Here is an 18,794-nt window from a genome sequence, read left to right on the forward strand (position 1 = left end):
TGGTATTGCAGAGCAGTGTCGGGGGCCAGAATTGGGCCAGCATTAGAATAAAAGGCACGGCGCGCATACGAGCTGGTGAAATTCGACATTCCCTCAAAGAACTGGCCGCATTCTTATTGCCAAAGTGGGTGAAATGCTTGGCAACAGGAAGTATTGCTGGTCAGTCACTGTTACAGTTATTGAATAGTTTTTAATATTCATCAAACAATATACATACAATAAATACAATACTTGTAAATAAATAGCATAAATAACTTAATGCTAGTTTTTTCAACTGATACTTAAGATATAATTTAGCTAAGTTAAAGGCATTGATTGTACTAAAAACAACTTTTCTACTAAGGCGGGGTTGCACCTACAATTGGTTTACTGGCGTTTGTGCTAAAAATTACATAATTTCGAACTAGGACCTCAGGGATTATTTAATAATCATCGTCGTTTAAATAAAATAAAATAATAATAATTATGATCGATCAAAGAAATGCGTCATCTCTCTTTAGTGCCATTGGTACTGATTGCGATAGGCCAGATAGTGCGGATCCTGGGTCTGCTGGGGTCGCGGCTGATAGCTGTCCGTTGACGAGTCCGCGTCCTCGACCGATGGATCTGTCTGTAGGGAGCGCTTCCAGTAGCTTCCCTGCTCCCCGTTCCAGTCCTCACCATGGTCCTCATAGTGGTGCTGATGATGGGCATGTTCAACATAGACAACCTAGTTAGAAAGTATGCAGATATGGCGGAAGTGAGAAACACCAGAGGAAGTACCAAAGATGCCCAGAGCAAAAGAGCTGTGTAATTGGTGAAGGTTTAAGCTATAGTTGTCGTAGTCTATATGTGGTTGTGTCAATTAGGGGACCATAAGTTGTATTTGCAATTCAGAATTTGTGTTTATCATATCATCAGGGAAAAGCTTGAGTCGCCTTGTTTTTAGTCTGCCGCCAAAACGTCTCTAACACGCTCGCCAATACTTACACAGTTGGGAAACTTTTGAGGAAAATTGTGTCAACGCTACTCAGACTGAGTTATGTTTTAGTTTTGGTTTGGTTTGGTTTTGGTTTTGGTTTTTGTTTTAGGGTCTTGTTTTGTCTATACATTTTATATGTACGGGTACATTCCAAAACATTTGAGTAGCTCTTCAAAATGTTACCATATCTGAAACCAAAGAGGTCTGAATATGTTAGCATACGGATCAGATGGAGTCGGTAATAGTGTTGGCGTGTTTTTCTTTTTTTTTCATTTTTTGTTTTGGAACTGTTGGTGAATTAAAATCGGTACCGGAAACGGAAACTGTAGCGGAGTGGCCCAAAGGAAAAGTCAAGAATAAATATCACCGTCGCTCGGTTGTTGGAGTAAAAAAATCAACGCATATTACATATTTATAAGTATTTGTACAATTGTTTGGGGAAAGTGTTGAAGGTAGTAAGAGAATAGAATAGACAGATAGAGAGAAATAGTGGGAAGACACGCGCAGCAACGGCTGCCAACAAACCTTTGCCAGAAAATCGTGGATTGTACTTAAACTTACAAACAATTTCAAAACTGAAAAGTGCAAATAATCTGTTAAAAACAAGTAGTATTGGTCTTGAAACCAGTCGTGTGGGAGAACCAGTGAGAACAAAACGCAAATAGGGGCTTTAAAGGCATCGCCGACTTTATCTTACCTTGGATGGTGTGCCGCCACGCTTCACATCTATCCAGAAACGGGCTATATTGATGAGCAGACCAATCAGTGCAATGGCGAAGAATTTGATTTGCAAATGCGCGCCCAGAATCTTCAGCAGCAGCTCAATTTTTGCCTTCAAAAACTGGCCCAGCAGTATCAGCTTCATGAGTGCCTTCTTCTTCTTCTTCTTTTTGCCACGTGTCACTATAAAATTGTTTTGGGGAAGGTGTCAAGTTTGGAGAAAGAGAGATAATGTCTGATTAGTTCGGAATGACTGGCAATGGGACTTACGGCACTAGGCAAAAGTAACGCATCGAACACAAAACATATCATAGATACTGTCGCTTGGGAGGGTGGTGTTTGTTAGTATGAACTGCAGTGCGCATTGGGTGCGTTAACGGTAACAAAACGATTTAATGGAGCAAGCAAAAAGCAGGCAGCATGCAACAAAAAATATTAACACTAACTTAACTTAAACTTAAAAATGTATAGCAGCTTCAAGAAGGCAAATAGTATTACTTTTCAAATGAAGTTAAGTGTACAAAGGCAGTCTTGTAGACTGACTAGAAGAACATACAGATTTCAAATATAGAATAATTTTAACCATTTAAAATGTCTGAAAAATATATATATTACTTAAGCAAATTCTAAAACGAAAGCAGATAATTCATTCTTTCAATTGTATTTCTTTGAGATTTATATATATCTGCAGTTTTTACTTGGCAAAAAAGACCGACTAACAGAACATACAGATTTCAAATATAGAAACACTTTAACCATTTAAAAAACTTTAAAATGTCTGAAAAATAAATATATGTATTACTTAAGCAAATTCTAAAACGAAAGCAGACAATGCCTTCTTTCAATTGTATTTTTTTTTGAGATTTCATTTATGTGTGTCTGTTCAACAGTTTTGTTGCGCAAGAGTAAAGAGTATAGTATTTGCCTGCTTGAGCTCAACACAGTAGTCACCATATGTATGTATTTTTTAATTGAATCGAAATATATATGTATGTATCTGCCATTTAAATTTGGCAACAAAAAAACACACATGCTGACAAATATTTAAAGCCAAAGTTACCACAGCACGCATATGTAGCTGATGGCTATATAACGCGTGTGGTGACTAGGACTGCTTTCCCACCACCAAGCAAAGCAGTGCAGACACTGCTTGAACCAATCCGTTACAAGCGCATGCAAGCAATGGAAATTTAAAGTGATAGGCCAAGTAAACTATTTAAATACTATAACTAATGGCTAAGAGGCACTAAATTGTGCTTCGGAAATGGTGCGCAAAAGTCATGGAAAACCACACGCAGCAAACAACACACACCTCCGTTACTTCTACCATATTTTGTTGGATTTTTATGCTTGCGCTTTTCCCCGCTGCTCAGTAAATCGTCGGAGCCGCTGACCAGCTCGTCCAGCAGTCCCAGACCCAAATGATCGGTTGACTCGTGCTCCACAACCACAGATGCCTGTTGACCCTTCCTCTTGCGCTTGCCCCGCTTTTGTTTCCGCTTGAACGGCTTGCCATGTCCATGCCCGGAGCTGGAGACTGACGTTGGCGCGCTATCATGCACTGAGCTTACACCATGATGTTGCTCCGGTGCCGCCTGTACTACCACTAAAGTGGCAGGCTGTTGCTGCCCCTTCTTCTTTTTCCTGCCCTTCTGCTTACGCTTGCCGCCGCCGCCGCCGCCGCCGGGCTTCTTGAGCGCGCCACCATTATTTCCATCTTTCCCGTCTTCGATCTCGATGAACTCTGCATTGCCGGATGTGTTGTCCTCGCCAACGCTAAGCGCTGTATTCTTTAATGGATTTGCCACAACCTGGTGACTCGCAGCTGCACCAGCATTTGTGTTTTCAGGCTCGTCCTCTGTTTCCGCCTCGTCATCCTCGGTCTCAGACTCGGGCTCAGCACTCTCTGAGGCATCCTCCTCCTCTTCCGCCGTCTCGTTGGTGTCTGCCTCCTCGTCCGCCTCATTCGCATCTGCCCCATCGTCGTAGTCCTCTGTGTTGTCATTATGATCGTTTTCACTTTCGTCAGTCGCTTTCGATGTTTGCAAATATTCGTACTCGCGACCAAGGAAGCTGGTTTTTCAAGCAAAGCAGAAAGAGAGTATTAGATACAAGTGGACTTTTCGTGTTGCACTCACTTACCCATCCATGGTCTCAGCCAGATATTCCTTCATATAATTGGTGCCTATTTCGATTTTCTTTAGAAGCGTCGACGGCTTCTCTTTGATCGGCAATTCAGAGGTGCTGTAGCCTCGCTTCTCGATGGTGGCATTCAGTTGTCGATCCGCTTCGACTGTTTGCATATTTGATTAGAAGAAAAGTGTGTTTAGCAAGCATGACTCAATTATTGATGTTGTAGATGTTGCGGTTGTGGTCGAACCCCCATAAGCAGTAGACGTCACGATTATTTCACTTTTCATATTTACGAGCATGTTCAAGTCTAACTAAACCAGCCGCCGCATAAACGTCAATTTAATTTGCTTGCCCGTGACCCTCGAATTTTGGAAAATAGTAAGCCTAAAATATGGACAAGCGTGTGTCACAATCTGGAAAGCGATTTCCCTGCTATGTGATGGGTTACTACCAAAACGTCTGCCCTCGTCTTAACCTTTTATTACACCTGCATTTCACAATCAAACAAATCTTTGGCAGCAAAATAAAATTAAGTTCTCCAACCATTTAAATTTCTTAAATGTTTGGGGCTAAGCGTCAAAAATTTGTTTGCTCTTTGAACCCAACTCCTACCTCTGGGCAAGTTGCAAATTTCACTTGACTTCGCCATGCAGCGAGCCCATAAATCACACGAACAATCTGAACATGATGTGGGAATATCAACTATAACCTGGACTCACCTTTCAGTTTCTGCCACTGCACGCCGAGCTCCCCGTCCCAGGCGTCCAGAATACGCGCGGACTGCTGACGCGCACAGCTCCATGGCTCGGCACGTATGGGACAAAGTACTAGGTCTATATATGGCGAGACTTCTGAAAATATAATACATATAAAGGTAAAGTATGAGAGCCTGGGCACTGTTTCTTATTCTACGAGTATTAACTGGTCAAATAGTTTGCACTAAATCGCAACCTATTGCCAATAGGCTGGACAAATAAGCTGACAAGCGATCTTAACATCTTCACTGACTTTCGTTATTGTCCATAAACCATTGGCATTTCCTCGAGCAGCTCACACGCATTGGGATGCGATCTAATTTGGTCAACAAAGCGACAACCAGCTGGCCTAAAAGTCAAGACCAACGCACAGTATCTGCGGCTTCGACGCCAACTTTTCCAAAGCCAATATTTGAGTGAAAGTATGCTTTGCACCGCAGCGGAATTGGCCAGCCATGGCACCGGTCAGCCAACACTTGCGATGGTGCTAACTAACTACACACACATGTTGCATAGACGAGTCTGTATCTCCACTGGACTGGCGCAGCGCTGTTTGGCTTGAGGCATGCGTCGTACGGACTTCTACGCCCCATCCCTCCTATGCCTCCTCCTCTAGCTCTGCCTTTTGTTTGTGCATTGTTTAGATGTGGCGTATTCCGTTGTTTTTTCCACGATCGAAGCAGACCATGTTTTATTTATGGCTATGGCCTGTGGTTAACACACACAGACACACACGCATTTCTAATTGTTAACTCTCGACAGCACTTGTTTATCTGTCGGCGACTCTGGCGCACGCGTGCCCATCAATCAAGTGAAAATGTGCAACTATTTCGCCGATACATCAATATGATGATTGCAGTTTGTCGCCTTTAATTACAATTTAATTAAATACAAACAATGCTTAATTGAATTAACGCTATTGTGCTCATCTTATGCATTCCAACTACGCCAATAAATAATTGTGCTTCCAGGCTGTACAGAAATCTATATTTAACTTTCCTTTACAGCCGTGCAAATCGAAGTACATCTAATTCTGTTTTTAAACGGTAGATTGGTTCCAGAAAAAGTCGCGTAAAATAAAAACCTTGTAAAAAAGTCATTGATTATATGTTATTTTGAATCGTGCTAAATGAAATAAATATATAAGATTTTTTTTTTTTTAGAATTAGGTTTACTATATTTTCTGTTTTAATATAGTAGAAGTATTTCGAAAAGGTACTTCAAGATTCAGGCAATAAGAAATAATAAGCCTTATATCTCTAATTCGGTATATCTACTATCTATCTCATAAAAGATTGTTAATTATAGAAATAAGAGAAATAGGCTTAAGCTAAGATGGACACACAGGAATTAAAGTTAATGAGCCAGCGTATAGAAATACCAAAACCTGCTACTCAATAACAAAGACATGAACAGCATTGTCAACTCAAGCTCAAAAACAGAAGAGTCAGAGTAGGATACACAAAACTTACACAAGACTATCTACTGAATCTCACACCATCGCCGCATGGTCCATACAACAATAGATCTTCCCTTTAAAGCTGTATGCGCAACATTTTATTAACCAATGCCAGTACATCATAAATCCCGTTCCTAACCGAGCATTTCTTTACCTTATCTCTAAACCAAACACACAAACAAGCCTGAAGAACAGAAGCCTTACTAAGTTCTAGGTAACAACCATATAAATAAGTGAATATACAAATATTTTCCTTATTAGTTGCACCCAGTGTCCAGAAATGCCTTATTCGGACGTTATTAGCTTAGTTTGCTTCCAAAATATTAGCCACAGGCTTATACAAAAGATTTATTTGTCTTTTTACAAATAGTAACCGATATAAGTTATAAGACAAGAATATACTTATTACTAGAGTCAAGCACATAACGAGCTAACAGGAACCCATAATGTGAGTTCGTTTCTGAGTATATGACATCGCATAAAGCACGATTTAAAAATAGTTTGCAGTTTTCAAAATTCTGTGATAGTGGCCTCATATTTCTGCAGCATAATAATAAAAATAAAAAAGGAAAACACAAAAACAGAACAGCATAATCTCTTATTTATTGCTCTGCCTTCAGCCACCCGGTATTATAAATAAATTTGATTTAGTTGAAAATCTCGATATTTTTTATCTCAAAAAGGTTTTCCTAAGCCAGAAAACCTACTCCTGCTAGTGCTGTACAGTAGTTGAGAAAGTGTTCAGCGCTCCTTCTCCTCTTCATCTCTGCACGTGCTACAGAAATCATTGAAAGGGATGACTTATCTATCTATCAACAGGACAGTGGTCCGTGGGTTATATATTTTAAATTAAATTCTTATTGCTAAAGCTACAAAAAGTCGGGACAGTAATGTTATTTGTATCTTGTAGTAAATTACGAATCCTTTAAATTTACATAAAAATCATATTCCATTCCATTGTCTAACGAATACTCAGTTAAAAAAAGCTTATTGTGTACATAAACTAAAATTTAATTGCTTCCTGGAGAAATAATAATGCCAGGAATATAATCCTCAGAGCTGATCAATTGCATATCATTTTCCATTTATTTATCACACAAATTGGCCAACGCTATGACAGCTCTTTACATTTTGCAGCCTCCCGCCATTCCCACACACCATTGCCTATTTTTATTAAAGACACTGAACATGCGAAGGTCAGGGCAGCCGCAGGCACACTGCACAACACAGTGGCTAGTTATCGTAGAGATCCATTAGTTGCAGCACATCTTGTGGCATGCCACCAGCAATCGTTGCACGAAGCCAAGGCTAAACCTCATTTGGCCAGGCGCTAATGAACGACAAGGCAATTTATCTGAAAGATCTGGCACTGTGTACTCGTGCAGCCTCGAGGTTTGGAATGTGAGAAAATTAAGCAATTATTTTCACTTTTCTGCCACAATATGTATGACGAAAATTGTCACTATATAGTAGGTTATTGGAGCTACATTTTGTAATGACAAACAAGCTGTCGCGTGGCAGGCATTTAGTTGACGGAGAAAATATGACGCCCGCCCCCACAAACTACCAAGTAAGCTGTTGATCTGAAGCTGCAGATCGTGATAAGTGAAAATCTTGTTTAGTTCGTGCAGGGTTTTCCATTTTATTTGGCTGACTTGGCTGCCGCTAATTTTACTTTCAATGAAACGCCACCAGTACCGAGGTACTTGAACCCTGAAGCACGGTTTTCCATTGCTAATAGTGGCATTCTGTGTCCCATCCAATGCCGATTGTCTTTAGTGAAAGTATTGTAGAATGCAAACCAAGGATGCGCCACAAGCAATGGCCCGTGAAAAATTGTTTGTTTGCATTCGCAATGACAACTCGCCTCTGCAACATGAAGAGAGTCGCGCTCGGTAGTCGAAAATGTCACCGAAGGCGCAGGCGTTATCGGCATCGAAGCATCTATGTCTGAGCTACGAAAATCTTGCACGAGAATGCAAGGGAAACTTAAACTGTGGTTCAAAGAAAGCTATCTGCCTGCCTGCCTGCTCTTTGGCATCTTCGACATGGGACATGGGCATTGGGTGTCTTATAAATGTGGCCATTATGCGCTGGTTGTCTGAAAAGTTATAGCTGCCTACCAACTTGGTCTTTTCACTTTCGTCTGCGGCGGCAAACGAACAAACTCAACTCCAGCTCCAACGCCAGCCCACAATTTTCAATGGACAAACACAATGCAGTTGACTAGCTGGCTAATTTTTGATATGTCTTGAACTTTCACTGAGCGTTCAAATTATTGCGTACTTAGAGCCAAGCACAATGATGCGAGCAGCTCCTCTAAGTACACACTCACTCATTTAAAGACTGCCCAGCGCACTTGCTGCTATTTTGCATACAATGAGCAGTAGTTGTTGTTGTTATTGTTGTTGCTACGTACAGTCGGGCAGTCGGTTGATGATGATGATGGGTGGCGCGTTTATTGACCGTTGAATTTATTAGTCATACCCATGACCACGCGCATGCGCCACGCTTTGCGTGCCACTGCTGCATTGCTTCACTTACCAGTGCAGCCAACAGCTAGCAGCAGGGTAACTGTAAACAATGCCGGCAGCAGCAGGCCATCTGGGCTAACTGCCAATACGGCCATAAATTTGTTGCATACTCGCTCGCTAATCCCAGTTACCCATAGCCAGCAGCCTCGACAACGTCTCTGCCTAACTGTCTGAGCCAATTTCATTAGCTCGTTAAGTCTGACACTAATCGGAGAGAATTCCGCACACTTTTTTCCCAATTGAGTTATAAAACCCAATTGGTCGACGTGTGGGGCCAATCTTCAATGTATTTGAAAGTGAAACAAAACATCAAATATGCTTGTAAATTCAAAAATCAATCAACTCTGTTAGTAATATTTAATAAAATAAAGGTCATAGTAAATGTTGTAGTATATGTTTTTGTTTTTGTATAGTTTTTTCGTACGCTTTCTTATCTTTTAAGTTGAAATTATAACGTTGTATTATTAAATATCTTTACTTTATTTTATAATATAAATCATAGTTTTTGAATATGTTGATTTATTAAAGAAAATAAAACAGCAAGTTAGTGAAAAATAGCTTCAGGGCTGATTCTATTTCAACACTCTATTAGCTGGCGTGCCAATCGCTCTCCCTTTAAATCATTTTAATTGCCAATCACAAGACTTATTTTTTCACATAAATTGCTGCTGGATGTAACAATGACAATTAAATACATCTTCTGACGAAAGCTGATGACGACTTCTCTGGTAAAATATTTCCAAATACATATTTCAAACAATTACTTCTACTTTCAAATTTCCCAAGCACCACAAATACCATAATGAATGCTTTTAAAAATCATTTATCTTCTGTCCCTTTAAATGGCTGTTTAACTCAATATGGAAGGGCTTGGTAGAAAAATTTAGAGCAACGAAAAAACCATTGACTCAGCAAGCGTATAAAAAAATTTCATCTGTAACAAATTTTTTTTTTCGAACACGAGTACAGCTCATTAAAATAAGTGTACAAATCGAAGGGCTCATTCGAACCCTTTCTGTTTATTTCTACAAGTCAACAATTATAATTGGTCTTTTTTAGTCCTATTAAGTACTTACATATGTAAGACTACTCTATTTGAGCGGTTATATTATTAAATCGATTTACATCAAACTTAAATGTAATTTTAAATTGCTTTTGAAATGACTTGGTGGCTTAAAAGCCAAATTTAATTTACAGAAATTGGCAATTGAGTTATCTAATCGCAAATACATTAATTGATAGCTATTTTTTGTGAACGAACATAACGTTCCCTTTGCCATTTCCCACTTTTCGTACATTTTGGAATTCTAAAATAAGGTTTTGCCAAGCTCCATAAAGTATGATTTGTGTATTTGTGTGTATATAAAGGATTCTTTTGAGTTACAATATTAGTGTTTCATAGTTTTGCAACAGAGCAATAACTATCAACAATTACCTGAGGTTCCGGTTTAACTTAGAATTATATTTTTTATTACGATTTATCACACATTTTTCCTCCACTTCTAGGAGTTTCTATAATCAAAACAATAAATTTTTTGTGACTAGTGCATTAATTTAAAGGAATCTTTCTTGTCGCACTAGGAGCAAATAATAAACATATAATAAATAACAATTAAAAAAAATATATATGATGAAGAGAAAATATCTAATCGGGATAACTTGGGACACTTGTAAAATGATGATATCACATCGAACCTCCAATTCGAAAATACCAACAAAATGTTAATTGCGATAAGCGGCATAGTTGCAATTTTATCGCAATGTTAGAAACATTTTAATTAATATCAACATTTAATTCCGAATTTATTCCGCAATATCAGAACTCACGGCACAGATGTAATATGCAGGCGTTCATATTAATTAATAAATAAAATATTGTTCTGATTCTGATTCTATTTGCAATACTTTTTAAATTTGTTTGCCAAGGAGTATTTAAAGTTTTGAATATTGATTTAAAGTAACTGAATTTATACAGAGATAAACCTAAAAGAACTAGACACTCATATATGAAAATGGTTCACAAAAAAAATGCCCTTGCTGGAGGTATTCTGCATATGCATAATTCCTATAGATTGGTAAAATAAACAACTCATATTATTACGCTTCATTGGCCTAAGGCTAACAAGCTCTCTAACACCTCATATAAAGCTGCCAAGGATATAAAGAGAAAACGTGAACACAGGTAAAATTAAAAAATATACTAAAAGGTAATGAATTATAGTTTATTCCCAAACTTAAGAGTGACAGCAGCAACTTGTAAATCTTGTTTAGATTTCTTGCAAAGATATTTTCCGACATACTAAACTGAAATTTTGTAGGCACAACCAAATCAAATACACTAGAAAAGACTACAACACTCTAATTCAACATTTATAGTGCAAATGTGACTCATCACTGCCCGGAAACTGCCAGATCTGCAGCCAGTCAAACATTTTCCTAACAATTGCACAGGCCATCAAGCAATCAGCAAAATAAGCCTTTGGTAATATCGATTCTTACATCTCCTATCCCAGCAAACGCCCCAGAACTTTGCATTAATTACAGCTCTCCTATCATAGCACTCACTCATATGTACATTCTTTCAAACGCGTTCAGAGACAAATAGGTACCCTTTAGCAATTATGATTAAATATTACTGCACGTATTACAGTCATTATCCTGTACATCCAACAGATAGCTAAAGGCCATAGAAGAGGCTCTTGCTCCGCTAAGAAATATATTAGCATTTAATTTAAATAAAAAAATAATTGAAATCTCTTTCACATAAATAATACAAAAATTATAGTAATTAAATAAACCAAAAACTATGCCTGAAATGTCTAAATAAAAATCAGGGACTGTAATCATTATGCGTTTTTATAAAAATGACAAGCTTATGATTATTTTATAATTTTATTTTTATTTTATTTTATTTGAGTTTTTCTTTAAAACTTAACTAATAATCTTTTTTTGAGCAAAGTAAATAAAACTCATAAAATAATTATTATTCTTTAAGTTTCATTTTTTTGATCCAAAATATACCTCAGGTTTTAATTGTCCCGGGCTTTTGATAAAAACCTCTTATAATTGAACAAATGTATATACAAGTACATCCTTAAACAATAACCCAAGACAAACCCCTATAGTACAGTTTTGGGCTATACAAAATACCTAACAAAATATTTTGAAGCAAAATTAAAGTTTGATTTTTATTTTTGATCAAAATAAAATGAATCATAAAATTTTGAGAAAATTAATAAAAATTAACATACTTGTATTTGAATAATGGTGAAACTGCATAGATAATCATAAAAAAAGCATATTGGTACATTCCTCGCTTTCTCAAAGTTACTACAAGTAAATGATTTTGTCGTGTAAGAAAAAAATAATAATCATTTTTTGCGGTCCCTGATGAAAACAAAATTTTAATTGATAATATTTTTGCTATTTAGCTATACATTTTAAATACAGCTAATTATTTCGAATTTTTTTGTATTTCACCTGCCTTCTTCTAGTGTGTACTAGGTTGAAAGAGGCCTAAACAGATATTTATCGTCCATCAGTAATTTAATAAATTATTAAAAAGCAATCTTTTAGTTCACTAACTCATCAAATACATGTACACGATGAATATAAACAGTTATTAAGCAGAGCTTAAACACAGTCAATAGTTGGATAATTTGACAACAGTTAGAATGCCTGTAGAGCCCTAAAATTTGTCGCAGTGTAGTCCATAAATATGTTGACAATAACATACAAGTATATACAAGTAGTAAGCGCTTCTCTGCTCACACAAAAAGACGCTAACCAACCATTTCCAAGTTAAATGCCATATGAGCTGTTCAATAAACTTTCACTGGCTTCGATCAAAGCTCAACTCACAAATGCGGTAGAATTTAAATTGAAGACACGGCAAGCAACTACAACAACAACAACATCAACAACAAGATCATCAACAAAAGACAACAATGAGGCGCGTTGTATTTTTTTGGTCAGACATGGGAATGCTTAGTTTATTGAAGAGCCGCAAATAAGCAAATCGAAGACAGTCTGCCGAACGCTACTAGTTTTTGGACTTGGCCTAAAAGTATAGCAGTTGATCCACACAAATGGATCTTGGCAATAAAGTAAGCCTGCTGCACAACCGGTGCCAGATTATTTTTTTATGTTTTTTTGTTTTCGTCTCTTGAGCCAGCCTGCCAAACTAGGCAGACGGCATCACAGATGCCTGCGTGCCACTTGGCTAGCCTGTCTGTCCACAACAACAACAACAACAAACACGACAATTAAAAAATGAAATTAGATTTGTTTTTCAGTGGAGTACGCGGGCAGCACTTTTCATTTTTGTTATTTTGTTTTTGTTTTTTTTTTTTTTGTCTTGTCTTTCATTTTTGCGCAAAAATGTCGCCGACGCTTTTCACATTACGAACGTGATTTTGTTTTCAGTTTTTTCTTCCACTTGGGCAGTGCGTCGCATTTAAATAACTGACAGGCACCTCACATATAGCCATATGTACATATATATATATATATATATATATATAAGTATATGACGGTTATAACCCAATTACGAGCATTTTTTCAACTTGTTTGTGTTGTTGGCACAATTTGTACAGCGCCCAAAAAAATTGACTTGAAACGTCGCGTCGTTCGCGCCTCGACTCCACTCGAAATGCCTCACATTGTGACGATGATGTATAAAACATAAATGAAATTGTTAGGCCTTATCTTAGCCACAAATTGAGTGGAGTTTTAAAATCTTTTTTTGCAAAAAAGTTAATTGAAGAAAGGTTTCTGTAGGCATCCCAATATGCTAACTTGCATGTATGTGCTAATACCGGAGTCATTATTTCCCAATAAATTAAATTAATTCAATTAAATATTTTTCCATCGTTTGGTTTTGGAAAAATGGCTTATTTGCCAATTGTACATAACATTTAGATCTTAGCCTATATATTTATTATTCCAACAATAAGTTCCAATTCAGTCGATGTTTTATTTAGATAATCAAAGAAATTTCAACCAAACATATTTGAATCTTAATGGTCCCAAATCAAGTCCGGTACTACGATACTAAAGAAACATTTGCTTTTGGCCATAAGAAAGTGTTACGGAACATTTAAAACAAGATAGAACGCTACAGTCGAGCAAGCCCGACAGTAAAATAGCCTGTAAAATTAAAAAAAAAAAAATAAAAATAAAAATTTTAAAAAAATTAAATTATTAAAAAAATGAATGAATTAATTAATTAATTAAATTAAATTAGAATCAGTTTTAACAGCATACATTTACATCACGTACCTATGCGTGTTTATATGCGTGTATGTATGCAGCACAAAGTTGAACCAAAGCAGCAACAACAACAACGGCTGCGGGTAGCGCTGCAGGCAGCGCATGAGCAGCGCATGACCAGCGATTTTACTTATGGCTATAACTTTCTTCAGACGGACACATTAGTACTAACTGGATGTACCTACCTACCAAGTTTGGTTATTCTAGCTCTTATACTTTCTGAGATCCTTGCGTTCATACGGACAGACAGACGGACAGACGGACGGACGGACAGACGGACGGACGGACAAGGCTATATCCACTCGGCTTCTCATCCTGATCAAGAATATATATACTTTGTGGGGTCTGCCACGCCTCCTTCTGTGTGTTACATACATGCGCACACCCTTTGGGTACAGGCTATAAAAAATGATTAAAAAGGATCATAGTATATAAAAATATCCCAAAAATATTGTCACTAAACAAAATTAATTATGTTTTTCTATTAACTTAAGCCAAACATTAAAAGCCCGTGTTATAAATACTTCCTAGGGCAGAGTTTTGTTTCTTATAAGAAATTAAGACATTTTGTCTGAGAAGGGACACAAGTAAACATTCTAGCATGAATTATCATAAGTGGTTCTACTTTTCATTTCTTGTATGTATATAGTTATTTTTTAAGCCTTGTAAGAAATCCGCACAGTGTATTTTTGAATTGCTTTAAACAAGAGACTTATTTCAAAGTTACTAGCATCCTTCAATTATTTATAAAAATTCCTACTTGTTCTCGCGGTTTCATGATTTATTTTATAAACAATGACTTTTTAAGAAATAAACTAAAAATATACGTAATTAAAATACCGTAACGATCTAAAAGCCTTCATTATTTTTCGTATATATCTGTGCTTTTTTGCTTAGACTTCCATTTTTCTGCCATTTTGTTCACTACTTTTGCTATCTAACGATATGTTACTTATTTTTAAAAGTTATATTCGATTGTTTCTTTCTAGCTCTTATACTTTTTGAATGCTTTGCGTCTTGTTATACAAATTAAGAATACTATATATGTACATACATGCCTTAAATAAGTGTACTAGTAGAAGATATTGCTTTAGATCAACCCACTGTGCGTTGTCTTCGGCTTGTTTCTTGTTTCTGGTCAAGTTTTAAGTGCACAAAAACACACTCGTACACACTATATAGTTAAATACCGTGGCCAGTTAAATCTGACACTATCACAACTAAGACATCACCTTGTTTTAGTCTCCGTAATTTGTGTTTTTGCTTTTGTTTTTGTTATGCTTAAAGCTGTGAGTTCTTTAATGACTCGACATTCTGCGTGCTCATCCGTCAATGCACATGTGTGTGTCTTACAGTTCTGGTTTAGTTATATATGACCTATATTACATGCCCACTACACACTTACGCTCAACTGATGATTCTCAAACGCGCACAAGTGCAGGCTTCTTGCTAATTGCTCGGCCTGCACAAGCTCCTCAGCGAATTGTTGGCTTGTCACTTGAGCCCCAAATTAGCAGCTTAAACACTACTGCTCTGCTCTATTCCATTCGGCTAAGTTCTGTTCGGTTCGGTTCAGTTCAGCTCTGTTCTGTTCTGTTCAGTTCTGCTGCATTGCCCATGAAAGCCACTGGGAATTTGTGTCGCTGCAAGCAACTTGGCGGCACTTGTGGCACCTGTCATGCTACAATTAGACGGGCTACTAGCTAAGTAAGTATAGTATGTAAGTTGGGTGTAATTATGTGGTTGGAGTTGCACAAATCGATTGCGACATGCCTTAAAGTGCTCAAATGATGAACGCGCTTCTGCCCTACAACTGTTAAACTCTAATTTTCAACAACATAAACAAATGCTGACAATATCAGCAGTTTTTGTTTAACATGTAAATTATTTATACATATATAAATTGTTATAAGATCTGAATAATCTATTACAACATGTAGACCTGTGTAAGCCAATTGTTATTTGTCACTCCAACAAAGCTGATATTTTAAATGCATTTCTGCACATACTTGTAGTTCTACATATTCTACACATTTGTAGTATGCACCTTTTTATATATTGAGTACATAGACAACTTACAAACACAAATTCTATATATCGCTTCTACTTGGAGCAAAGTCTTGTTGCATTTTATTCTTCATATTTCTCTTTTTATTCCTTAAGTAATTTAATTGCTGTTACTTGTAATTAGAATTAGGTTTTTCTATTTTACTTAATATGGTGTTAATATGGATTTTATTTAATATGGTTTCTGACTATATTTGGCTGTGGATCAGGGCCTAGTTTGCCGAATGGCAACTAAAATTCCATCAATGTGTCAGAGGCTTTTATAAACATTTTTGTACATTTATTTTTGAGGTTTAAATTAAATTAAAAGTAAACAAATTTCTGAACAAATTAGCTTTGATGTCTGCTGTTTATATTGCATATTTTTGGAAAAGTGCCAGTGTAAAACAAATCTTTCTCATACTAGCTCTTTAAAATACTTAAATTTTGCCAAGAATTTATAATTTTTAATTTCTTAAAGAAAGGCTTAGAGTATTATTGTATCAAACTTGATTAACTGTTCTTGGTAACGGTTGACCACAAAGTTGATTCTGGCGATTAAGTAATTAAGCACTACTTTACTTCCCCAGTTGAGTGATGATGAAATTAAAGCAGTCATCATGATACTGAATTTTAATATGGCTAACTTTCTAGTATCTGGCCTATACCTATCAGCACCCATCCCCAACATAACTATCACAGTTGCTGAAGAATGTGTTGGAAATCAATAAAAACAACACAATCCTAAAATGACATGACATGAAACACACATTCTGCAAATGATTTGATAACAGATATATATGCTTTGTCTTATGATTTGTCAAAAAAAAGTAAACATTTTAATCATTTTTGTAGTTGATGTGATATTTGCAATAATTGTTGATAATATCAAAAAATGTGACAACTTTTAATAAGTAGCAAATAATCGATTATAGCAAACTTGTTTTGTTTAATTTTGTGTTCAACAGTCTTTATGTTTTTTCCTTTTATTACTGGCTTCAGCATTATTTATAGTATAGCTCACTTTTTAGATTAAATATATGCATAAATTTGCTTCACAACTTTTTAATCCAATTAAGCAAACAAAAGGCATAAAACAGCGCAAAAAAATTTTTTGCCTTCATTTTTCAGGTCTTCTATTTTTTTTAAAAAATTATTTTTTTAAAACAAATAATTATAGCCATGTTATTTATAACTAATTTCACTCAAAACACTTAATGCCGAACTCATGTAAAACGTTTTCTCCGGCGCTATTTTTCACCTTCCATTTAATTGCGTGCTGTATAACCAAAAACACAAATGGAAACTATTGTTTGTTTTTGTATATTCCTTGTTTTTTTTTTTATTTTTTTGTAAAAGTAGACTTATATTTGTTTGACCATCTTTATATGCATTTGTAACGAAAAGCAATCCAAAAGCATCGTTGTTTGTCACCCAATGCAATTTTTTTAGAGCGTGTTTGGTTTTTTGGCTAACTTTCTTTGTATGCCGAACTGATAAAATACTTGCTTTTATATAAAAAGTAGACCTATATATTATATAATTGCTGATACTGCTTTTCCACTCTCACATCTACTTAATGAGCGAAAATTTCACTGGAGTAAAAACGCTTTTTATTAAACGGCCAGGCAGCCGCTAAATACGATATATTCGTTACACTTCACAAGGCGAAACGAAGTCTTGAGCCAGCTGAGTCATCATCACAGTAAAGTGTAAGGCAAATCTTTGCGTTTCGGCCTCGTCAGTGACTTGGCAACTTACCATTTAGTTGTCGGCCCACAGGTGCAGACGTCACTTTTGAGCTGGACGGCGACTTCAACGGCGACCAAGCTGAGTTGGAGCCATCAACGACGTTTGAGGCCGTCAAGGATGATGATGATGATGATGATGATGGCAGACTCCAGGCGTGCGTTAAAGACGCCAGCAGACAGACTACGAGTCCGGACGCTGCCATGCAACGTGGCCAGTCCATGTTGGATAGCAGGCACACAAATGCCGATTGATTTTTATTTAATTATTTTTTGTCTCTAGTATGGATGGAAATTTCTACGGATATGTCACACACATGCACCGTTAGACGAAATGCCACAGTTTATGGTCGCATTGATTTGTTTAGGCACATTTATCGACACGCAAAAGAACAACGGCGTCTTGTGCCCATTTCTTAAAACAGATATTTCACTCACTACGCGCGTCACAGAATCGATGATTGTGCTATGTGTCCGATTGTTTTAAGCCACACAATACTTGTTTAATTTATGGTGTTGGTCTAGTGTGTTCGAAGAAGTAGCGGCACCGTGTCATTTGCATAAAGCTAATGAGCTGTCCACCTCTGTCTACACCACGCGACAATTCAACGGGTCGCACACAATCTTGCCACGAGTTGTCGCATTAGAAGTTGTGGCTATGAGCGCAGATCTCAACACGACCAAGTTCAAGGTAAGATTAAGCCATGACGCGCATACGTAAGAAGTTTTATACCATAGCCCGTCTTCGCCACACTCCAGCTAAGAGCGCAAACAATTCAGCTGGCTTGGTATTGGTTGTGAAAGCGACTTCCACTCTCTTCCGGAGCATGGAAAGTGAGCAGCTACATAAGAGTTGGCCTTAGCCGCGGCTAAGAGAGTTGTTTGTTTTGGTACGAAACAACGCGTCGCTTGTCGCCGTCGGATTTCTGCGCATGCGCGGCATGCATTGGCAATAGCCGCTCAATTAAGTTGTCCGCTTTCGGCATACTGCACGTCACATTACCTGAAATTAGAAGAATCTGCTGAAATTCACCTGTGAACTTTGATTTGGGCTGAAAATGTGAAAATGTACATTTAACTGATATTTAAATTGTTGCCTTTTTATTGGCTTTCCGCACAGTGAGGTCTTAAGAATTTAACAAACAGTACGTTGCTTAGATACGCTTT

The 18,794-nt window shown here is 37.0% G+C and overlaps 1 protein-coding gene across 1 annotated transcript; it reads right to left on the minus strand.

The window, feature by feature from the left end:
- Positions 1-496: 496 nt before the first annotated feature.
- On the minus strand, positions 497-17,851 carry LOC115628405. The gene is made up of 6 exons (XM_030524494.1): positions 17,641-17,851; positions 4,534-4,665; positions 3,824-3,974; positions 2,994-3,754; positions 1,659-1,864; positions 497-709 (listed from the first exon to the last, which is right to left on the minus strand). Exons 1-6 carry the CDS (start codon positions 17,849-17,851, stop codon positions 497-499), a joined length of 1,674 nt encoding a protein of 557 aa, XP_030380354.1.
- Positions 17,852-18,794: the final 943 nt, after the last annotated feature.

The sequence above is a fragment of the Scaptodrosophila lebanonensis genome, unplaced genomic scaffold (genome assembly GCF_003285725.1).
Source record: "Scaptodrosophila lebanonensis strain 11010-0011.00,11010-0021.00 unplaced genomic scaffold, SlebRS2 tig00000113-arrow-arrow-pilon, whole genome shotgun sequence".
Classification (NCBI taxonomy): Eukaryota; Metazoa; Arthropoda; class Insecta; order Diptera; family Drosophilidae; genus Scaptodrosophila; species Scaptodrosophila lebanonensis.